The 20,712-nt window shown below is 48.2% G+C and overlaps 3 protein-coding genes across 3 annotated transcripts; all 3 read right to left on the reverse strand.

Annotated features, from left to right (window-relative positions):
- Window positions 1-6,700: 6,700 nt before the first annotated feature.
- N7473_004299 (DNA-binding domain-containing protein) lies at window positions 6,701-7,204 on the reverse strand (the record flags this gene model as incomplete). Its single annotated transcript, XM_057150239.1, has 1 exon — window positions 6,701-7,204. The coding sequence occupies one exon, from the start codon at window positions 7,202-7,204 to the stop codon at window positions 6,701-6,703; it is 504 nt and encodes a 167-aa protein (XP_057010349.1).
- Window positions 7,205-13,878: 6,674 nt separating this feature from the next.
- N7473_004300 (uncharacterized protein) lies at window positions 13,879-14,166 on the reverse strand (the record flags this gene model as incomplete). The annotated part of the gene is made up of 1 exon (XM_057150240.1): window positions 13,879-14,166. One exon carries the CDS (start codon window positions 14,164-14,166, stop codon window positions 13,879-13,881), a length of 288 nt encoding a protein of 95 aa, XP_057010350.1.
- Window positions 14,167-18,146: 3,980 nt separating this feature from the next.
- Window positions 18,147-19,823, reverse strand: N7473_004301 (uncharacterized protein). The gene is made up of 3 exons (XM_057150241.1): window positions 19,369-19,823; window positions 19,267-19,313; window positions 18,147-19,215 (listed from the first exon to the last, which is right to left on the reverse strand). Exons 1-3 carry the CDS (start codon window positions 19,509-19,511, stop codon window positions 18,584-18,586), a joined length of 822 nt encoding a protein of 273 aa, XP_057010351.1. The 5' UTR covers window positions 19,512-19,823; the 3' UTR covers window positions 18,147-18,583.
- Between the last annotated feature and the right edge of the window lie 889 nt (window positions 19,824-20,712).

A 20,712-nucleotide genomic window follows, 5' to 3' on the forward strand; every position in this document is an offset into this window, starting at 1 on the left:
AGAAAATCTGCCGGCCCGCATTCTAGTACGTAAATAGATACTAGTAATGCGTATAACCGTTGAAGCTAGTGAACAACAGTGACAAAGTATTTCTAGTTATGCATTGGTGTGGTCAAAATAGAACCAACTAATACTGCAATGCCATCCAAGTAGCCTACTAAACGTCCCAGGAATTTTCTTCTCGCCAGGCATTTGTCAAACTTTATTTGCACTTTTCAACGTTCATTTCAACGACTATGAAAGGCGATTCACCCTAAACATCTTAAATATAAGATACAACCACCAAGATATGGTTCTATAGGTGGCCCTGTCTAGATTCATACACGCCACGGTTCGAAGTAGGGCGCTTAGCGAGATCGGCCGTAAACTCTAGATCGCATACTTCAACAGATATTGAATCACCTCAACTGGCGGCAAAAATGAAATATTTTCTGCAGAATTACAGCATAGTCCATCATCTCTCCCATAAATCTGCATACCTAGCAGCTACGAGCGGCCGAAGGCGAAGAGGCATGAAAAGTTTTCGTAGGTACAGTACAATTCATAGGTAGTGAAGATTAGACGTTCACTAGGGATGGCTCAACGTTAATATTTGCAAGCTTCCCCAGCCGCAGAGCCCCACTTTCAACTCAATTCTCCACCTTTAGCCATTCTCAAGGAATAAATGAATGTAGCACTACTCGAGTGGAGTAGCCACTAATAAATTTCCTGCCGGCACGTTTTCAAGTGGGAGATAGAACCTTCCCTTCAATCTATTTCAGAAAATCTTCTTTTTTGACAGCCCCTCATCCTCGACCACGTCAGAGTTCCTTCGTTAACAATGGCGCAGTATCATAGGAAAGCCGCTGAACATCGCTGCCGCAAAATTGTCAGGGATTACAAAAAATAGTATAACAGTTTAAAGGGAGAGAACTACTCCTTAGACTCTGCGGGCTCCTCGAAACCTGCAGGCTCTTCGAAACCTACGCGCTCATCTCGTACGAAGCTAGGATCCACCGCCACAGAACATAGTCGCGTATCCTCTCCAGCTGCAAAGCCTAAGAGCAGACGCAATCGGAGGGTTCGGTTTGAGCCCATTAAAAGAAGCCAGTCGCCGGAACCGACTCAATTCAGTCGGAATAATCAAGCTCAGTCTGTAAGCAGTCAGTAAGTACCTTTTTGCGCTATACGTTGCAACACCACGTTCTCGGCGAGTCCAATTCCTAACAGAAATAGCAGACCGATCAGACGGGATCAGAAGGAAAGGAGCTGCCCGACTAGACGAATAAAGTGAGTACTAAAGTCTTTTTCATTATTTTAGGGGCAACAAGCTAGGATGATTATGCGACTGACACAAGATAGATCGATGTCAAGAAAGCGCGAGCGTCGTCGGCAAACTAGTAATAAACAGTTCCACCCCCGCCACATCAAATAAGTTCTAGGTAATGTCGAAAGTCCCATAAAAGAGAAAAGGGGTGTTAGAAGGAACCGGCGTCAATAGATCACATCTGAAAAGGGGCATACTAGGACATAATATGAAAAGGCTAGTTTTGAAATTGCTCTATGACGATATTTCAATCGGCGCTCCCAGTTCGTCAATCACCAACCAAGCTAGTACTAGCCGTTATAGAGATTCTTCGTCTCGTCTTAGGCGAAGGTGCGATTAGCGGCCGTCCTACCAGCGACAAGTTGCACGGCCGGCGGGTATCGGCTCGCGAGTTTTGTTATACGCTTCGCATAGTCATTGTTACATTCTTTGATCGTGATATCCGTACTGAAATCTCTATTGAATTCGAATTATATTTTGAATTAGCAGTCAGGACGATAGAGGTCGCCCGACACGACGTCCCTAGTAAATATTCAAAAGAATTCAAATAGCAAGCATATACTAGAATCTTCTAGTCAATACGACCTGGTTCTGATCTGCATTCACAAGAGATCCGATCAAGGGCAACCACGTAGCGATTGCCGCCTCCTTATGATAGGCTCTCAGGTTATCGCGACGCGAGAAGCCGCGCCGGCAGTCCGGAACCAGCAGGTATACAGCTTTTCAGTAAATGGCTGGATAGATAACGCTGAAGGCCTATGAAATATCGAAGGCAACTTCTACACGCTGCAACACTGCATTTGAATTGTCGCCGCCGAAAGTGTCATAGTATATTTGCTGTTGCGACTGTGGCTCAGGCGTCACGGGTGGATAGACAAAAGACCTGGTTTATTAGACTATTCATAGGTTTGATCTTTTGACCAGCCGGACAGTCAGCTAAGACGTGCGGAAGAGAGTGGTATAAACTGACAATAATTCCAAGGGGGAAACGTCCAATCCACACATCATCCACGAGTACGTGTGTAGCCATCTAGGTGGTCTGGAAAAACTCTAATTGCCAAAATTTTCTCAAAATTTATTTGCACTTTTCAACGTTCGTTTCAACGACCGTTAAAGGTGAATCACCGTAAACATCTTGAATATGAGATGCAACCGCTAAGAGATAGTTCTAAGGATGGCCCAGTCTAGATTCATGCACGCCACGGTTCGTATTGGGGGCTTGGCGAGATTGGCCGCAAACTCTAAAAAGCATACTTCAACGGCTGTTGAATCACCTCAACGGGCGGCAAAAACGAGTGTTTCCTACAGATTTACAGTGCAGTACACCACTTCTCCCATAGATTTTGCATACCTGGCAGCTACGAGCATCCGTAGGCGAAAATGCATAAAAGGACGCTCCACAACCGGTCTGGGAAATTCAGGACTTCCATCCTCATCCTCCGAGACAGTCACGGTCATCTTGTCTGACCGCAGACTTTACTTATAATTAGTCTTGGCTTTCGCTGGCATGAGCCCATTGAAGTAAGAAATGTGCTCTCTCGCAGGACGGGCTCTGCATTATCAAGTGAACTCCGCAGGGACATCTGCGATACCAAGAGACTCCGCAGTGACAACTGCGTAACCAAGAGACTCCGCAGGGACAGCTGCGATACCAAGAGACTCCGCAGTGACAACTGCGATACCAAGAGACTCCGCAGTGACAACTGCGTAACCAAGAGACTCCGCAGGGACAGCTGCGAAACCAAGAGACTCCGCAGGGACAGCTGCGATACCAAGAGACTCCGCAGTGACAACTGCGTAACCAAGAGACTCCGCAGGGACAGCTGCGATACCAAGAGACTCCGCAGTGACAACTGCGTAACCAAGAGACTCCGCAGGGACAGCTGCGATACCAAGAGACTCCGCAGTGACAGCTGCGAAACCAAGAGACTCCGCAGGGACAGCTGCGATACCAAGAGACTCCGCAGTGACAACTGCGTAACCAAGAGACTCCGCAGGGACAGCTGCGATACCAAGAGACTCCGCAGGGACAGCTGCGATACCAAGGACTTCCGCAGGGGGGCGCTGCGTCACGAAGTGAACTCCGCAGATAGGAACTGTGATGACAAAATCCTCGCAGGGGGGCGCTGCGTCACGAAGTGAACTCCGCAGTCTAGGATCTGTGATGACAAAATCCTCGCAGCTTGAGGTCTGCTTTACCAACATCCTCCCTCACAGACAATGAGCCCTGTGTTTGTAAAAGCGTGCTCGATCGGGTAGGACCTGGGGCCTAAGGTCTACACCATGATCCTCTAGCAACATGCAGGCACCTCTCCGTGGTGCTAGGGACCAGTATTCAAGTGTTGCTGCGGCGCTTGAGGAAGCCAAGACCTGCACGACTCATCTTTGGGAACATTATGTAGGCCCGAACCATGGGGGAAGTCGATAGCATAGGAATGAAGACAAATTCTCGATTCTGACTTGTCCTAATGTAGAGATAGATCTTGTAAGCTCTGTCACTGAAATTCCAATATAAGGATGGCACTACGTGGAAACCTTCAAACCACACGGGAAGAAAGAGCAAACATACAGTGTTGTCTTAGCGAATAGAGACAATTGGATCACAGGCGGCATGTCAGTATTAGAACCAATTGACAGTTCACGCCGGTGTCTCCCATGTAATTCACGGATATTGAGATGCTTGTGGACGGTGTGGACGGTGCGGACGGTGTGGACGGTGTGGACGGTGTGGACGGTGTGGACGGTGTGGATGGTGAGGACGGTGAGGATGGTGAGGACGGTGAGGATGGTGAGGATGGTGTTGACGCTGCGTTGATAAACGGAAGTGGTGAAACGTTAAAACTGTGAATCACCAGGCGGTGAACCAGGCTCATCCCTGGCGCCGCAAATATTTGTCCGTTAGGCACAAGACCCCACCTGCACAAGTTACTTTATCATTTGCTAAGTGTGCATTACGCGCTTTTCGACAGCAGGCAGGCTGAGACCAGCTTGTCAGGATCGCTTTTATGAGGTCGTACTCGGCCGCCAAACATTGTTATCTCACACACATAATTCAACGGTGACGGTCAATCCAATGATTGATTATGGTTGATCCTCCAACGAGGCTTTTTGTTCACGGCAGCACCTGTTGACTCAACGGCACACTCACAACATCAAAATTACATTTCTGTGCGGCGACTATTACATGGTTGAGGCGGTAGACTGGAGTATTCGGCAGCTCACACTTCGCAAATAAACATGGGTGATATGAATTGCGGCTTTGCCAATTACAGAAGGACCCATTGGTGTTTTTTTACGGTCGGGCTTTCGACATTAGGAACCACAACAGGCACTACCAGATCCGATAGGATCCATTAAATTGTTGAACGGCGACTTATTTGATCTTGGCTCTTGAATTTTGAATGTCTCGCATGTTTCTTGTCGTGTACTGGGTAATACTGTGTTGAAATGAGGGATAGGATCTAGGAGGAGCGATAGCATATGCCAGCAACTGAGTATTATTAAAGATGTCTCAAACTAAGATAACCCCTGAAGGGAAGTGTGCTATACACACTTCCCGAAGATCCACGTTACCGTATAAGGCTAGTGTGCCTCAGGTAGGACGACCTACAATCTAGCAAGGCCTCAGCGGCATTGAAGACTGCTGAAACCTCAACAACATGGAGCAAGGAGTTAATCTCGCTTCTATGTGGTGGAACAACTATGAGGGACAACTCACCCCACCTCGGATTTATATTTTGACTTCTCACGACTATACTTCATGGGCACAGCAAGGGACTCGGGCTGATGTTCACTCTTGTCAACGTAATAAACAAGTATGAGAACCTCCAACACAGGACTAAGCTACCTATCACATACAGAATAGGCAGGTGACGACACCACCTATAGTATATAGTAACTGTCGAGGATAGTGGAGCAGTTGCTTACAGCTGCCTCCTATTGGTTTCCTTCGTCCCTCGCCTTTCTTTATGTTTTGTATGTAAATTACGGGGTTCCGAGACAACACTTTCAAGTCACTCTCGAGTATCCCATGGATCCTCTAAGACACGGAGGAATCAGTCCCATCCACATATCAACTAACCGGCCCCTTACAAAAATTACATTTTATTACGGACCCCCGCTACGCGAGGGTCCTACACCTCAACGAAATCATTCACCTCAACAATATCGCATCTCTAAATATGCGATAGGCCACTTTGCACACCAATTTAGCATCCAAATATCAACGATTTAGAAGGTTTTAGAGACATCAAAATCAAGCGATTTGATTGGCCTATTCAAAAATACTAATTATTTCGCGGTCCTAATACCCTTCGATCTGCACTTCCTCTTCAACCCTGGCATGCTCTCACGCTTCCAGTACGGTCGCAATTTATCAAGGGCCCGTATATCATCATCAATCTTCTCTAACCGCTTAATACGCTCAAGCTGGCTAGAATGCACTATCCCGGTCAACTTAGTTGATTTGCGCGATCCTACCTTCTCGCGTGCGTATCGAATTTCGCGTAGATAGGCTGAATTCTCAACGTTTCGCGCGCACTCATCAGCAATGTATGAGAATTCTTTAGCAGCTTTTGCAAGCTTCCTTATCAACGCACGCGTTGGTGTACGCTGAGAGCGTTGAATTATATCGTCTAAGCGATCTTCTAATCGTTGCACGCGCTTAAGGGTCTTAGGGGTGCTAAGATCAGAAGTTGATCCAGATATAATCGACGAGGGAGGGCTTGGTGTATCATAGCCGACTAGGTCGTTGATAACCCTCTAGGGGTCAATTGGCTATAGTCCTGTTAGCTTAAAGCCAAGCTTGGTTGTAGATGGCTTAAAGGTTTTGGTTCGAATCTGGTGAAGTGCACTAAGGAAGTCATCTTTCGTGATCTTCTCGTAGCTAGCCACAGTTGCATCGTACACCCACTCGCTATGCCAGTGCTTATAAGCACTAAATACTCCTACATTAAGCGGTTGAAGAAGATGGCTTGAATGCGGTGGTAAGAAGAAGAGAATAATCTATTGATGTTCACAGAACTTGACGAATTCGTATGTAAGATGCGAGCCAAATTGATCGCAGATTAACATGCGATAGGTGCCCTTTTGAGAGGTTTTAGTGGTCTGATGAAATAGGCGTATCCACTGTAGGGCAAGAATATTATTTATATAGCCCGTTTCAGTGATAGCAAGGCCCTCGTCGGTAGTAATATCGAACTAGCGGCGTAGTAGGAGCCTCGCGCTTAGTATCACTACTGGTGCAACCATGACACCCGTAGCAGAGATAGCTTCAACCACAGTCGCATATTCGCGATTGCTATTAAAACCACCAGAGAGAACACGCTTTGGCTCGCGTGTAATAATCCACTGATCTTTGCCTACTCTAATATTGAAGCCGGTCTTATCGAAGTTCTAAATATCATCGGCTACGATACCATAGCGGGCAATCGTAGCTTTATACGATTCAAACCACTCTGTAGCGATCTGCCGATCGAGACACTTCTTCCTCTCGATATCGAGGACCCTTAGGCGGCGTACGCGATATTCAGGGTGACGCGTAAGGAAGCGAGGTAGCCAATTTTGGCCGATTGTAGGTGGGGGTTGCGTAGGGTCGGTGTGACAATGAGCAAGAATCGAATTGGCCGCAGCAGCGATTTCAGCGCATTTAGGGTGTAGATAGATCGAACCAAGGTAATCAAGATATCTGCACAGAGCAGATTCTTGTGCTTCATCAAGCTTGCGACCTGCTGGCTTACGCTCATAGCGCGATTTGCGGCCGTTGTAACGCGCAAGAAGCCGTTGATACGGTAGGTTATGAGCACGCGCGTAGCCCTTAATATTAGTCTTATTTTGGTCCTCTAGGTCAAGAAGGGCCGATTGAATACGTGATTCAATCGAGAGGTCTGCTTCGGCCATGGTGGTTGAGAAATCATGCGAATTGCGAAGGGAGGGAGATTTAGAGATGCGATATTGTTGAGGTGAATGATTTCGTTGAGGTGTAGGACCCTCGCGTAGCGGGGGTCCGTAATAAAATGTAATTTTTGTAAGGGGCCGGTTATGGACCAACTCTGCAGATGTGTATTTAACATACCCTCTGCCTGCCACTCATTTTATCTACAATCAATCAATTCAATCTGTCAATTCTACTAATTGGTTCCCCTTCCACTAGAATCCCTACTTATTGCAGTACTAGCCATTACTGATTAGCTTGCTCGATCAGTAACTAAGACACTGTGGTACTGGTGAACTAAGATGTAATGTATTGAAATAATTTATTACAATGCGGACATTCTACACACCGCCTTTCCTTTCCACACGCTAGCAATAATGAGCACGAATTCGCTCTTTACCTATCATTACACCGCTTCATCTTAGCTCGGTTACACAATTTAATATCTGCAGATATAGATCACTTATGTATATCACCCTCTGAGCTAGTATCTTCAGATCTCCACAGATCCATGCAGGCTCGGTTTTCTTACTCTATTTGGCGAATTATATAGCGTATACTTTCTAATGTACGTAGTAGGTCAAGCCTAGGAGGAGATGACTATTCAATGATGCCTTATTGCGGAGCATTTGTATGTTTTGGCATAATCTGCTCACAGACTGAAGGCACATAGTTTTTAAAAAGAGCTCTTCTAGTATGAGCTGAATTTTTGAAACCAATACGCGAATCTGTTCCAGGAATCAGGCTAAACTAAAATATTATTCGGTATCTGTATAGCCCGAAGCTGTCAAATCATCCTGTCAGATCTGAGAGAAAGATATACGCACTAGTACGCAAATGAACCAATTAGGCAATTGGATGATACTTGATATACTGTACGTTCTTCTACGTATATGCATGTGTGAAAAATATAGGGGCTACCGCTCCGCACGAATCGAATCGAATCGAACTTTTGCCTGATTCGATTCGATTCGAATTATTATTGAACAGATCGATTCGTACGAATTCGAATTCACGGCCGATTCGAATTCGATTCGAAGTTCGCGAACTTTTGGGACCAAAGCCTCATTGGGAAGGCGGTAAATGAGGACTGGCAGTGTCTGCAGTTCCACGCCATACCATCAATCGACGCCACATGAAGTGTAATAAATGGCTGTTATTGAGTTAACTAGTTAAATAATCAACAGATACAGAAATAGATAAGCTAGGGTTTGTCTATTACATAAAAATTAAACAATTTGACCTCGAATGAAGAGAGTTATAGGGCAGTATCAATAGACGCGAGTGTTTGGCAATAACCTCCATGCAAATAATATATAATTTTTAGTTCTAATTTAGTCAATAAGACCATAACCTTATTTCTTGTCCGTTTTGCTTCAAATTAAATTATCCCATAGATCGCATTGAGATACACGTAACCTATTAATATAGAGGGAAGATATCCATAGTTGCACATTTTATTCAATATAGAGCAAATGGACAGTCTAATCGGGCTAGCGGAGATTCCACTAGGACGCGTGGAGACGCGTACATACTTTTATCCAGAACAATATCCGAATCGTAGTCAAACGCTACTGAAAACCATCACTTCTAGGTGCTCTAAAGTAAGCGATCAATCAAGACATAATCTTGATATACTAATATCATATAAAGATGACTTCTCCACTTCCTATAACATTCGGCTGTCCTAATACTAGGAAGAATAAACGCGATTATGCGGCGCTTAATAAATATGGCCTCCTCGCAGAGGATATATCACTCCTACCCCCTCGAAGGAAGAGAGCGGCCCAACGCGCCCCTAAGTCACCGACTCCTCCGATTTCAACTTCTCCTACGGCTCCTAGCAATGTTTCCAGGAGTTTATCGAACCTTAATACAGAGATATGCCCTTCGTAATCAATATCTCAGGTCGAATGCGAGGTTGAGAGGGTTGAAATCAAGCAGAATGATAAGACTAAGTCGAAGGAGCGGAGCTGGGTATAGAAATACTATAGTACAACACCTAAACCTAGCACTTAGAGATTAGGAAATAAGGAGCGGCTCGAACTTAAACACCTGTACATTATATCGCTATCTACCTGTCGATTCTTTCGATTTGTATCTAAACTACGATCTTCAACTACAGCGTTGAAACAGCATCTGCAGCAAGCACACAAGCTCTTTCAGGACGGTTATTCAGAAGGCTAAGGACCACTAAGCTTATAGATTTCTAAGGAAAAGAAGCTCCCCTTCGAAGAGGCACTCCTAAATTGGATTATATCGACCTGCCAGCCGTTTATATATATCGAACACCCTTTATTTAAGGCTATATTAAGGTCCGCAGGCTTTCAGGACTCCTTACCGAGTGCGGATACAGTGTCCCGCCGATTAGGTCTTCGGCTTAATGCTCTTGACAGTGAGCTTCGAATTTTGATGTCTTTAGCTTCGTCAATCGCGCTATCTCTTGATAGTTAGACAAGTCAGAACTCGTTACCAATGCTAGCAATTAATGCCCACTAGATGTCCCCTGATTTTCAGCAATATCGAGCCTGTATTGAGTTCGTTGAAATCGAAGGCAACTACTCTAGAGAGAAGCTTACTGATATCGTCGCGACGGTTCTCGACAGGTTTTATATATCTGATAAAGTAATAACAATTACAGCCGACAACGCATCTAATAATAACACCCTACACCGGTACCTCTACCAAAAGCTGTCTCAGCGGTATAATAAGTACCTAGCTGAGACCATCATCCGAGAAGGGATAATGAAGTTTACCCAGAACTCCTAAATCCGCTGCTTTGCTCATATCTTGAATTTAGTCATGAAATCTATACTAAGGTCTCTACGCGCGAGTTCGCATAAGGAAGCCTGTGGTCTTCTTGATAATGTTACTAAGGGAAGCTAGAAGACTATCAATGCTCCTACTTCGCCTATTACAAAGCTTCGACTACTTGTCCTTTGGATTGCGCGATCTCCCTAGCGAATACAGAAGTGGGATAATCGGCCTGGCTGTACAAAAGCTATTAATTACGATGTTAACACTCGATAGAACTCTACCTTTGTTATGATTAAGAGAGCCGAAGAGTGTTACCGGCAGCTCGAAGATACGGTCAACGACGAGCTAGATATTGAAGCCTTGCGTCTCACACATAACGACTAGAGACAACTCTCAGATATCAAAAAAATCCTGACTCCCTTCAACGAATATACTAAGTACGTCTCTCGAGACAGTCCTTTAATTTATATAGCGGCGCGTATGTTTGAAGAGCTCCGTTCTATACTCCTCGCTATTAAGGAACGACGAGGCGAGTGGCAGAAAACCTCGGCAGCAATAACTATTTCTGTTTCCGACGGAATCTTACTCCTGGAGAGGTACCACAACTGTGTTAAAGACAACGACATATACTATATCGCAAGTATTCTGGATCCTCGAATCAAGACCAAGTGGCTCAAAACGCTACCAGATGGAGACAAGATTATCGACCGAATCAGGGCGTTCCTGAAGAAAGCATATCACACCCCGGAACAGCCTGCATCGACTGCTCTAAGCACCAATTACAAGAGCTTCGAATATCGATTTTTGGAGGCCTTTCAGCTAACGTAGTGTAACGTCGCTGAGTCAGATATCGACTAGTATTTCGATACTCCTACAATTAGCACTGGTTTCGAAACAAGCCAGAGCCAGACTGAATTTATACGGGACTAGTAGAAGGCTAACAGGCTTGAATTTACTTGTATGGCCAAGGCAGCACAAGATCACCTTGCTATACCAGCAGCGGAGGTAGATATAGAGAGATTATTCAATGGCGGGAGAGATGTACTGGGAATTCGACGTTTCTCTATGAAAGGCAAGACTCTTGGGACCTTAATAAGGCTGAAAGATGCTGTACGTTGGAAGTCTGAATAGTTACGTAGTTATGGTTTCTTTTGGAATATATGCGGTTGATATTATGCATTTGCTAAAGTCTTTTTGTCGGGGCCGGACACCTCAAAAACTCCTCTCCAAGGCGTGCTTCTGCTAAGAAAGCTAGAAATTAGTTCGCGAACCTGTTCGAAATTCGCGAATTTTGACGAATCGAATCGCGTACAGATTCGAAGTTCGAAAACCAAGGTTCGAATTCGATTCGATTCGTCGAAATTCGCGAATTTCGAATAGTTCGAAAATTCGTGCGGAGCGGTATATCGAATTAGACCCCCGTCTGGACCCAGCTCCCTCAAGCGAATCACTAGTCTCCTATTGACGTGGTCAATTGCTCCTGACGTGGTCAATTGCTCCCCTGTCGTCCTTGAATAGGGCTTCCATAAGCTGCTTTCTTCTCCAGGCTTTATATGTGCTCTGGATTAGGTATACAACTGCGTTAATCGCGCTTCGACGTTTGCGGCAACCCGTTGTCCGGGGTGCAAGCTGCTTGTCGTCTTATAGTGGTTGGGGATGACCTCTGTAACTTACTTTCCGAAGGCAGTTCAGTAGGCTGATTTCCCGCTAGGCCTTGTTTAGGTAGTCAGGTTTATTCGGCTTTCTTAGGAGAATTCCCTGGGCCGTCTTCTATGCTCGCGAGTGAATACCTAGCCGGAAGCACTGATGAGCTAAGGCCACTATCCGGGGGCGATTCTACTTATATAGGAGCTGGAGGGCTTGGAAGCTTAGCCTATCGATTCCCGTGGCTTTTTGGATGGCTTGATGAAAAAGGCCCTTCTGACCATATTCTCGTCTAATTGAGTGAGCTAGATCCTTTGAGGGACCTCGATAGCTTTATTGACCCCTGGGGCTGGTGGTAAGGCTATTTCTTGACCCAAGGCCCTTTTGCTGGAGGGTATGGCTAGCTCACCCTCTGGTCGCCATAGAGTTGGCGTAGTGGCTATGGTTTTAGACTTGGTGTGGTCTTATGCGAGCTAGCACCGAGCTTTATCCTCTGCGGTAGATTTATCTGGACGGTCCATAGGTCCGCTTAAGAAGGCCTCTCAGCATGCCAGTTTTGAGTGTTGAATTGTGCGATAGTAGCTGTTCCAGGCCTCTTTGAGACTAGCCGTAGAGATATTCTCTGTCCGCTAAGCTCTCCCGCTCGGTTGTAGACCTTACAGGCGGTCGTTGTAAGTATTTCTCGTCCCCCTAAAATAACATATCAATCACTATCTGCAGTAGTTGTTGGTACACGTCTATCGGAGGTTCTTCTGGAGTCGTGAATATAAATATTCGATCTTTTGGAGGTGAGGGTGCGCAAAGGGGGCGGCTGTGCTAGCTGTGGAGGCTCAAGACGCTTGGAGGCATCAAGTTTCTCAGTCCTATACGACACCAAGTTTTAATCAGCAACAAGCCAGATCAGACCATAGTTGATGGTATGAAGAGACTCAGGAACCTAGCGGCAGAAACTAGGCCGTTATATGAGAGTAGGGTTCGCGATACATAGAAACATGAGACAGATCATCCTAAAGATAGTTTGACCTTTGCCCCATTCGGATGTCTGGAATCACGCCAACGCCGACGACCTTGGCGACCTTGCAGCACCCAGAACTAACACTCATTTACCTATGCAGTCCTCTGTCTCAGACGTCTAACCCGGCACCATTTCGACGAGCCTTAGTAGACAAGCGACAGCGAGACACAACAGTTTTGTGATTCAGAACGCAAACCGAACCTTATCTTAGGGTCTTGGATCGTATATGGCGACCTTACCGCCTGCCAATCATCAGGATCATCCTCCCCACAATTTCCCGGCCGAAACTCCTTCTGTTCCTCGCAATAACCTAACCACCACATTTCAAAGGCCTGCCGATTATACAGCCATCTCGGCGCACCTCCTCCCTCACCGAAGAGGTCCAGAATGTGGTCGCAGTACATCCATACGCCCTCAAGATACTGTGGTAGTAACGGCTTCCTGTCCTTGCGCGCGACCACGATGGTGCCGATATGTGACTGCCATATCGGAGGCGCGAAGCCCGAGTCGGGGTTGATGTTAAGGTACGTAGCGATCTAGTTGTCGAGGTCAGCACGGTTAGCGGACCGAGTGCCTACTTGATGGAGAACCAGCGGGACTTCGATAAGCCCTAGGACGGGAGGAACAGTCTGCGAGAAAACGTTATAATTTGCGGGATTCTGGTGGCGGACTAAGGCAGATCTTTGATTTGCTCGGCCTCGCACCGGACGACGATAGCTTGAATGGGTCCCGAAGCGCCGTCAGTTGCTATCGAAGTGGATAAGGAGGAGTGCAATGAGGCAGGAGTAGGGGCGGGGTTGCTTTTGGCGCAGGGGCTTGCGGAGACAACATCTCTGGCTCGGAATCCGAGTCTAAGTTGTCCTATGAGTAATCTATAGGTGCTATGGAATCAGCATAAGTCTTCGCAATGGTTGAATAAAGAGGATGAATTCAATCTGCGTGACTCTTCGTAAAAGGAACTTGCTAGAGAGAACCACAGACCTTCGAACGCTCGGACCGCCCAACGCATATGACCTCTAAGCTATTCTATAAGCTTTCGTGTTAGCGAAGAGAATTGGGAAGCATTAAGGTTCTGAGCCGTACCCTCTTTGTCAGCGGCATCTCCTTCGATGCTTATCTCCGTTCGCTCTTCAACAAGTTCGGCGTCGTTCAGACCTGTATGGTCAACATGGATAAGCGTTATGCTTTCATTAAGATGACTAGCCGCCAGGACACGGTGAGCGCTCACGAAGGAATAGAGTCGTTCTTTTCAGTCGAGATAAAACTTCGTACCGGTGGGGCGTTCGTTTCGGCACGCGTGACTGCAGCGACTATCAGACTGGCATCAGCGTGATCCCAATCGAGCGTCTTACCGATGCGGATCGCAAATGGCTGCTTACGGCGGAGTAGAGTGGCAGCGGAGGTCGCCCTATCAAGTCGGGAATGGTTGTCGGGGAGCCAGATATCAAAATTGGTGCTGGCGTCTCTAAGGCCATCAGTCGGCGCATTGCGGCCGGCTTTGGCGGCAAGCATGGCCGGTACTCAGATGGCTTTAGTGGCCGCGGCGGTGGTCGCGGCGGACGCCCAGACCGTGATGGCTTGGCAGTCTAAGCCAAGGCTGCCTTCGCTGCAATTGACAAGCGGGAGTACCAACTTCAAGCTGATTGGCATTGACATTGCTTTTGTTACTGTCTCTCAGCACCACATTGTGTCTCAGAGTACGGTCTCGCGTACTATACGTCAGTGGTATAGGAGGTTGAGTGGTGCTTTTAGATGCTGTGGAGTCGCGGCAATATCAAGGGCGGCTAGTTACTCGTTGTTGGCGGCTGAATCCGGCGTCTAGGGGGGTTGCGTGTTGGTTTGGGATTTTTGGGAGGAGGGGGGGGGGGGGGGTAATGGTCACTACTCTCACCCTTATCTTACGGCAGTGACCCTCGGTCTCTCGGAAGTCAGCGGGCCCTGCCGTTCTTCCAGCTGGCTTGATGGTATGCAGCTTATTTCTTAGTGAGCCGGAAACACTCTATTCCGCCTTCAGGGCATGGTCCCTCGCTAGTTGCCGTTCTCGCTGTTTCTTTAGCACAGGTCAGCCACATGGCCGTGTTCCTTGCGGTAGTTGCATTTTCTTGGGGTCTTCTGAACTGTGTTGATTGAGTTGTTGGTTTATGCTCCTGGTGCTCCTTGCGTGAGCGCGGCAACGTGCTTCCGCTACACCATCTGCTCGACAATGGGAGACGGTTTTCAATGGTCGTGGGATTGACTGGGTCTTCGTCGTTCTGGATGGCATCCACGAGGAGTGTATTTCAGTCCGATCTGCGTTAACAGGATGGCGATGTGTGCTCGGTCGGCGACGGATCCCGGAGTAATAGCATCCAAGTAGTGCACCAGCAACCGCACTAGATCGACGATTTTCGTGGGCTGGCGAACCAGGCAGCAGCGGTCTCGTAAAGCTGGGCAAACAGCTCGTAAGACGTGGCCAGCTCTATGCGCTGGTATCGTTCTTCCGGTTCATTCTACACCGCCCGTCATTAGCTAGGAGATTGAAAGGGTTGATTCATGACTGACATGTTCTGGGGGAAGAAATAATCTTTGCCGAGCAAGTGAGGTTGAATGGTGTCCCAAAGGCGAGCCACGCGAATCTGCCGACGCCTCGTCCGAAGCGGGAAGCGACACTGGCTGAAGGTAGACTCAACCAGAAGGTTCTGGGAGTCGGCCGCATAGATCTCGACTGTCGTCAGGTCCATGGGATCTGTCGGTAGGACGATGTCAAGATCCCTCTGTTGACATGGATCAGGCTTCGAAATCGGACCGAGCCGCTTCCAACAGTCCGTTATGACACCTGCCACGGACTGTGAGGGGTATGCCTTCGGTACGCGGAGATCGATCGTTCCTTGGATAAGCCGGCATATCCAGGTTCTGAGTCTGGTGGTCGATAATGAGGGCCTCCATTCCTGCCCGCGATTTCGTCACGCGCAGCTGAAGCATTCATACGCTCAGCTCTCACATTTCAGGAGGGTCGAGTTACCGGATGGACTTTTGGCGGATGCTTGTCGATATATTTTATTGTGTTCTTATGCCTCGCGGGCAGCATTGACGTTCATTTGACCGGCGTGGTGTCAACCTCACGGTGTTGCCTTACGTGACCAGGACAGGCGGCTGAATCGCGAACCAACGAATAGAGCTCTTCCATTTAGTGACCGCGATGAACAGTTCCATTGTCCCTTAGCCTACTAGAGGCAGCTGTCGTGATCCATTCTATTGCCTCGATTTGAGCAGAACCAGGTACCGAACCACTTGAATTCTAAACGCTTTACCCCTCTTTTCAACTATGCCAGAGAAGTCTCGTTCCAGTAGCTCGTTCTTATTAAGGATCTTCTCGATGGATTGCGCCTGAACGCTTTCTCGATCAAAGACAATGATTCCGACTGTGTTTTGGCCGCTTGGTGTTGTTACCCGATTCGTGTAACTACTCGTGTTGATGCGGGCTCAGTCGACCCCGAGTATTCGAACCAGATGCCATACTTGGTCTTGGTGGTGCCAGTGGAAGCCATTGCACATCCTGCGTAGCAGCCGCAGTCGATGAGGCCGTTTGGATGCGACTGTTTGCTGGAGCAAGGACTAACGGAGGTACCGGCCAACGCATTCTTATCCTCGTCTTCACTGTTTCGGAGATAAACGGATGAAATCGAACACAGTCGCGGTCTTTGCCAAGTCGCTGGTAGCTCACCGCAGTCCGAGATTCGCAGAGCTGGCTCCCACAGCGGCCAGCGATCGCGAGAAGGACGAAGTAGGGGAAGCCCGTCGATCTGCTTCCGATGCGCTCACACTTCTTCCACTTGTCATTGACAGTTTTGAAGGCGTGCTATTCGTGTTCGTATTTGACCCCAGTTCTGATTTCGTGGGTTCTCTGACGGGGCTTCGAGTGGTGTTGTCGACGAGCCATCGCAGCTGCTTGGTGGTGATCTGCACACTATTGTCTCCATGGCGCGGGATCCTCCTTTTGCGAATGGTGCGAGAAACGATTGACGGTTCGAAGTTCTTCATTGAAAATGGTTTGTCGTTGCGTTGGAGTGTGTGGGGGCGCTCAGGAACTCACATCAGGATCCGCCATCGGTCCGCCGTAGGTACGCCGTTGGAGTAACTCGGTGGATAACGAATTATATCAACAGCCGCGACTCTGATTTGGCAGCGACCGCATTTCTTTCTCGTTTCCCTATTTACGGTCGGTCAGCTGACTGCAGTGTAGTTTCAGATCACGGGGCTTTGAGTGACTTCAAACAATTCACAAACCGTGGCGAGCTTGATCCCGGTCCCGTTCTTGGAGTACATTCCTGGTCGCAGGGTTTCACAGTTGGCAGAACGGGTGACGCGATGTCACTGATACTACCAGTGCCGCTAGCCAGAAAATAGTGTCGAAGCTTCAGCTTTGGGATACGATCATTCATGACGGCGCTTGAAAGCTTGCAATGTCCTTCCGAGGCACAATATATGATTTCTGCCGGTCATTAACCGATTGGTGGCCATCGGGAATTGGGAGTTCCACATACCGTGCACTTGTGTATTCAGTCCATACGCACACAATTCTAGGCAGCCCAAAGAGTTTTCGAGATTAGTGTCAGGCAAGACAAGGGGAACGAGGCACATACCCGTAACATAGTCCCGTTTTTGCACTGTTGAAAACGAGGCGGGTCTTGATAACGAAGGGGTCAACTCGATTGGGCAGCCGTGACATTTCCAATGAACTGGATTTTTGTCAAGGAGCCCGAGTTTCTTCTCGTTGGCTTTCTTAGCTCAAACAGGACAATGCGAGATGATAACCGGATGGTCAATAAAGAGAAGGAGCGTATCTTCGCGCGGGAGTGTCAAAGGTACTGACTGACTCATCCGTCAATGAGGAGCTTTGTCTGTGTCAGCATAATGGAAGAGTCCAGGGGTGATTAATAGTGGAAGGAGAACTCATCACCTGTCCGCTGATAGTCTCTGGCGCTGTCAAGCCCGAACGACTAGAGCAAAGGGCCGGGGGAGTAGAGGGTATTTATAGACATCTCGACTTGTCCTGTCCTCACATGGTTGTTAGCACCGGTTGACTTCTACTAGCAGTGGTAACCGTTATCATAATTGTGAGTGTAGCTGTCCAAATCTGCGGCCCGTTGAAATTATGTTTACGTTCAATATTCGTTAATTTGAGTGACGCTTGGAATGCCAACTTGAGACTATCACCAGAGAAGTCAAGCCCATGTAGTTAGAAATAGCCGTGATGAGTTTATGGACATGGCATCGTTTAAACATCCTAACGGTTAACCGTCAACGTTCAACGGTGAGCCCTACTTGCTCACTTCGTGTTCGAAATAGTTTTCTCAGATGTACGATCCATGGTACGCCAAACTGTCTGCAGAGTCAAATCCGGAGTGAAAGAAATTCGGGTGTGCGGTTCCCAATAGTACGGCATCCCCCAGATTAATTACGTAGAGCGAACAGAAAATTTGATTTCAGGGCTTAACAGCACCAAAGAACTGCTGTAGTATCATCCTGCTATTCAGGGGGATTATTCCAAAATATGTATGACGCATCGTCTTATGCGGGCCCCCGATTGGATGCAGAGCCTTCAATGGCACAGAGAGCATTGATTCTCCATTAAATTGCATTCGGCGTCTTTTTAACAGTAATGTAGTGAGCATAGGCCATGGCAATCGGACTCAGAGTGGCACTCGTATTTCTTTAAGCTACTTCGTACTTCTTGGCTGCGTACTTGAGTTTCCAAGTGCAACGAGTACGCCGGTCTTGGACATTAAAGTACCAACTGCAGCCACAACCTCGTGATTTTATATTAATTTCTCTCAAGGCATACATGGACCTGTCTGTGATGATATGACAGCAATAACTGCCCGGGTCCGACTGAACAGCAGAGCTCAACGACCCAGAGCTCGGCCATACCATGATTTGTTGCCGCTTCTCATTCAAACTCTTTCTCTAAAAATTGTCGTACCTCGTGGGAGAAGTCGTTCTCTACAAGGTGAAGAATTCCTTGGAGGGGTTCTGGCAATGTGATGGAAGGGTGCGACGAATGACCGAGCCCATTCTCTACTCTGCACGACTGGAACCTTGCCTGCCGCCGTGGAACGACAGACCGTCGAGATGGCCTTGGAAGCGCGACTCGCAGGTATTTCCTGAGACGCCGGAGACTTTTGGTATGAGAGGAACTACTCATACATTGAACAAAACCGATGGCTGCTCGAGTCATCCGCAGAAGCGATTGTCGATCTTGGGCGAGACGATGGACCGCCGCGTGGCGAATAGCCGAGATCGAATCTCGCCAGCCTTGGATATCGCTGACAGCTGGACCTGAAGATTCCGCTTGCGGTGCGCGTCGGTGTCGATTGAGAAATTGAAACAGCTTGTGCAATTCCAAAGCCTCAGGGCATGTCCACCCATTTTGTACCGATTCCGAGAGGAAATACCGCTCGACATACCAAAATGCATGATACTCGAGATGCCGCTGGATTGAGTGAAGAATCCTATGCTGTGCCGGAAACGGAACCCGGCCCTCTGGTATCCCGAGGAGAGAATATAATGCGTAGAGTCCTTCTGGTCAAGTCAGTCAAAAGACGTTGGCATCATCCGAATTTGTGTTCTCACCGGACACGGGTTTTTCTTGCAGGGAACGGACGAAACCTCTGAGCATTCTATACGAAGTGTATTAGAGAGCGTCTAGGTTGAAGAAGCCATGTTCGTACTCACCTTGTGGTTTCCGGTCGTGAACGCACGCGGGCGAGCGGAGATGTCTGATGGACAGTCATGTCCTGGCCAGGCCGCGACATCCTCTTGGCGCATTTTCCACCAGACAATTCTCGTTTTCGGAGTCGCCGCGATATCTTCGGCATTGTGCTGTCCCAGCGTTCCGTAGTGTAAGGGACGAAGACCTGCTCTGGTAGACTGTTTGAAAACTTGGTCTTTTAGCCAGCCGGAGAGTCAGCCAAGATGCACTGAGAAAAGTAGCATATACTGATAACAGTCATGAAGAGGAGAGGACGCCAAAACCACAATTGGACCGCAAGTGCCTGTATAGTCGTCTACGCCGGCCACGTAACCGGGAGAATCTTCCTCTTGCCAGTTCAAACGCTCCCGATGTTGCCCAACGCTCCCAACGTTGCTCAACGCTCGGTTGAACGCGCTTTTCAACGACCGTTGAAGGTGGTTCACCGTAAACATCTGAGATGCAACCGCCAAGATATGGTTCCATGGGTGGCCCCGTCTAGATTCATCCACGCCACGGTTCGAAGTGGGGCGCCTGGTGAGATTGGCCGCAAACTCTAGATCGCATACTTCAACGGATGTTGAATCACCTCAACTGGCCACAAAAATGAAATATTTTCTGCAGAATTACAGCATAGTCCATCATCTCTCTCATTAAATCTGCATAGCTGGCAGATATGGGCAGCCGGAGGCGAAAAGACATAAAAGGACGCTCCACGACCGGTCTAGAAAGTCAGGAATTCGATCCTCATCCTCCGAGACGGCACAGTCTTGTCTGCCCGCAGAGTTCAAATCTTTTTGGTCTTAGCATTCACTGTCATGAGCCCAGTGAAGTGGGGGATACGTCCTCTTGGAGGACACGCTCTGCGTTATCAGGGGAATCCGCAGGGGAGAGCTGCGAAAACAAGGACCTCCGCAGAAGACGACTGCGAGAACAAGCGACTCCGCAGGGGAGAACTGCGACACCAAGGGCCTCCGCAGAAGACGACTGCGAGAACAAGCGACTCCGCAGGGGTGAGCTGCGAAAACAAGGACCTCCGCAGAAGACGACTGCGACAACAAGCGACTCCGCAGGGGAGAACTGCGACACCAAGGGCCTCCGCAGAAGACGACTGCGAGAACAAGCGACTCCGCAGGGAAGAGCTGCGCAACCAAGGGACTTCGCAGGGGAGCGCTGCGCAACCAAGGACCTCCGCAGGGAAGAGCTGCGCAACCAAGGACCTCCGCAGGGAAGAGCTGCGCAACCAAGGGACTTCGCAGGGGAGAGCTGCGCAACCAAGGACCTCCGCAGGGGAAAAGCTGCGCAACCAAGGACTTCCGCAGGGGGGC

This window comes from Penicillium subrubescens (assembly GCF_028828155.1).
Source record: "Penicillium subrubescens strain IBT 31985 chromosome Unknown utg000003l_segment0_segment0, whole genome shotgun sequence".
Taxonomy (NCBI): domain Eukaryota; kingdom Fungi; phylum Ascomycota; class Eurotiomycetes; order Eurotiales; family Aspergillaceae; genus Penicillium; species Penicillium subrubescens.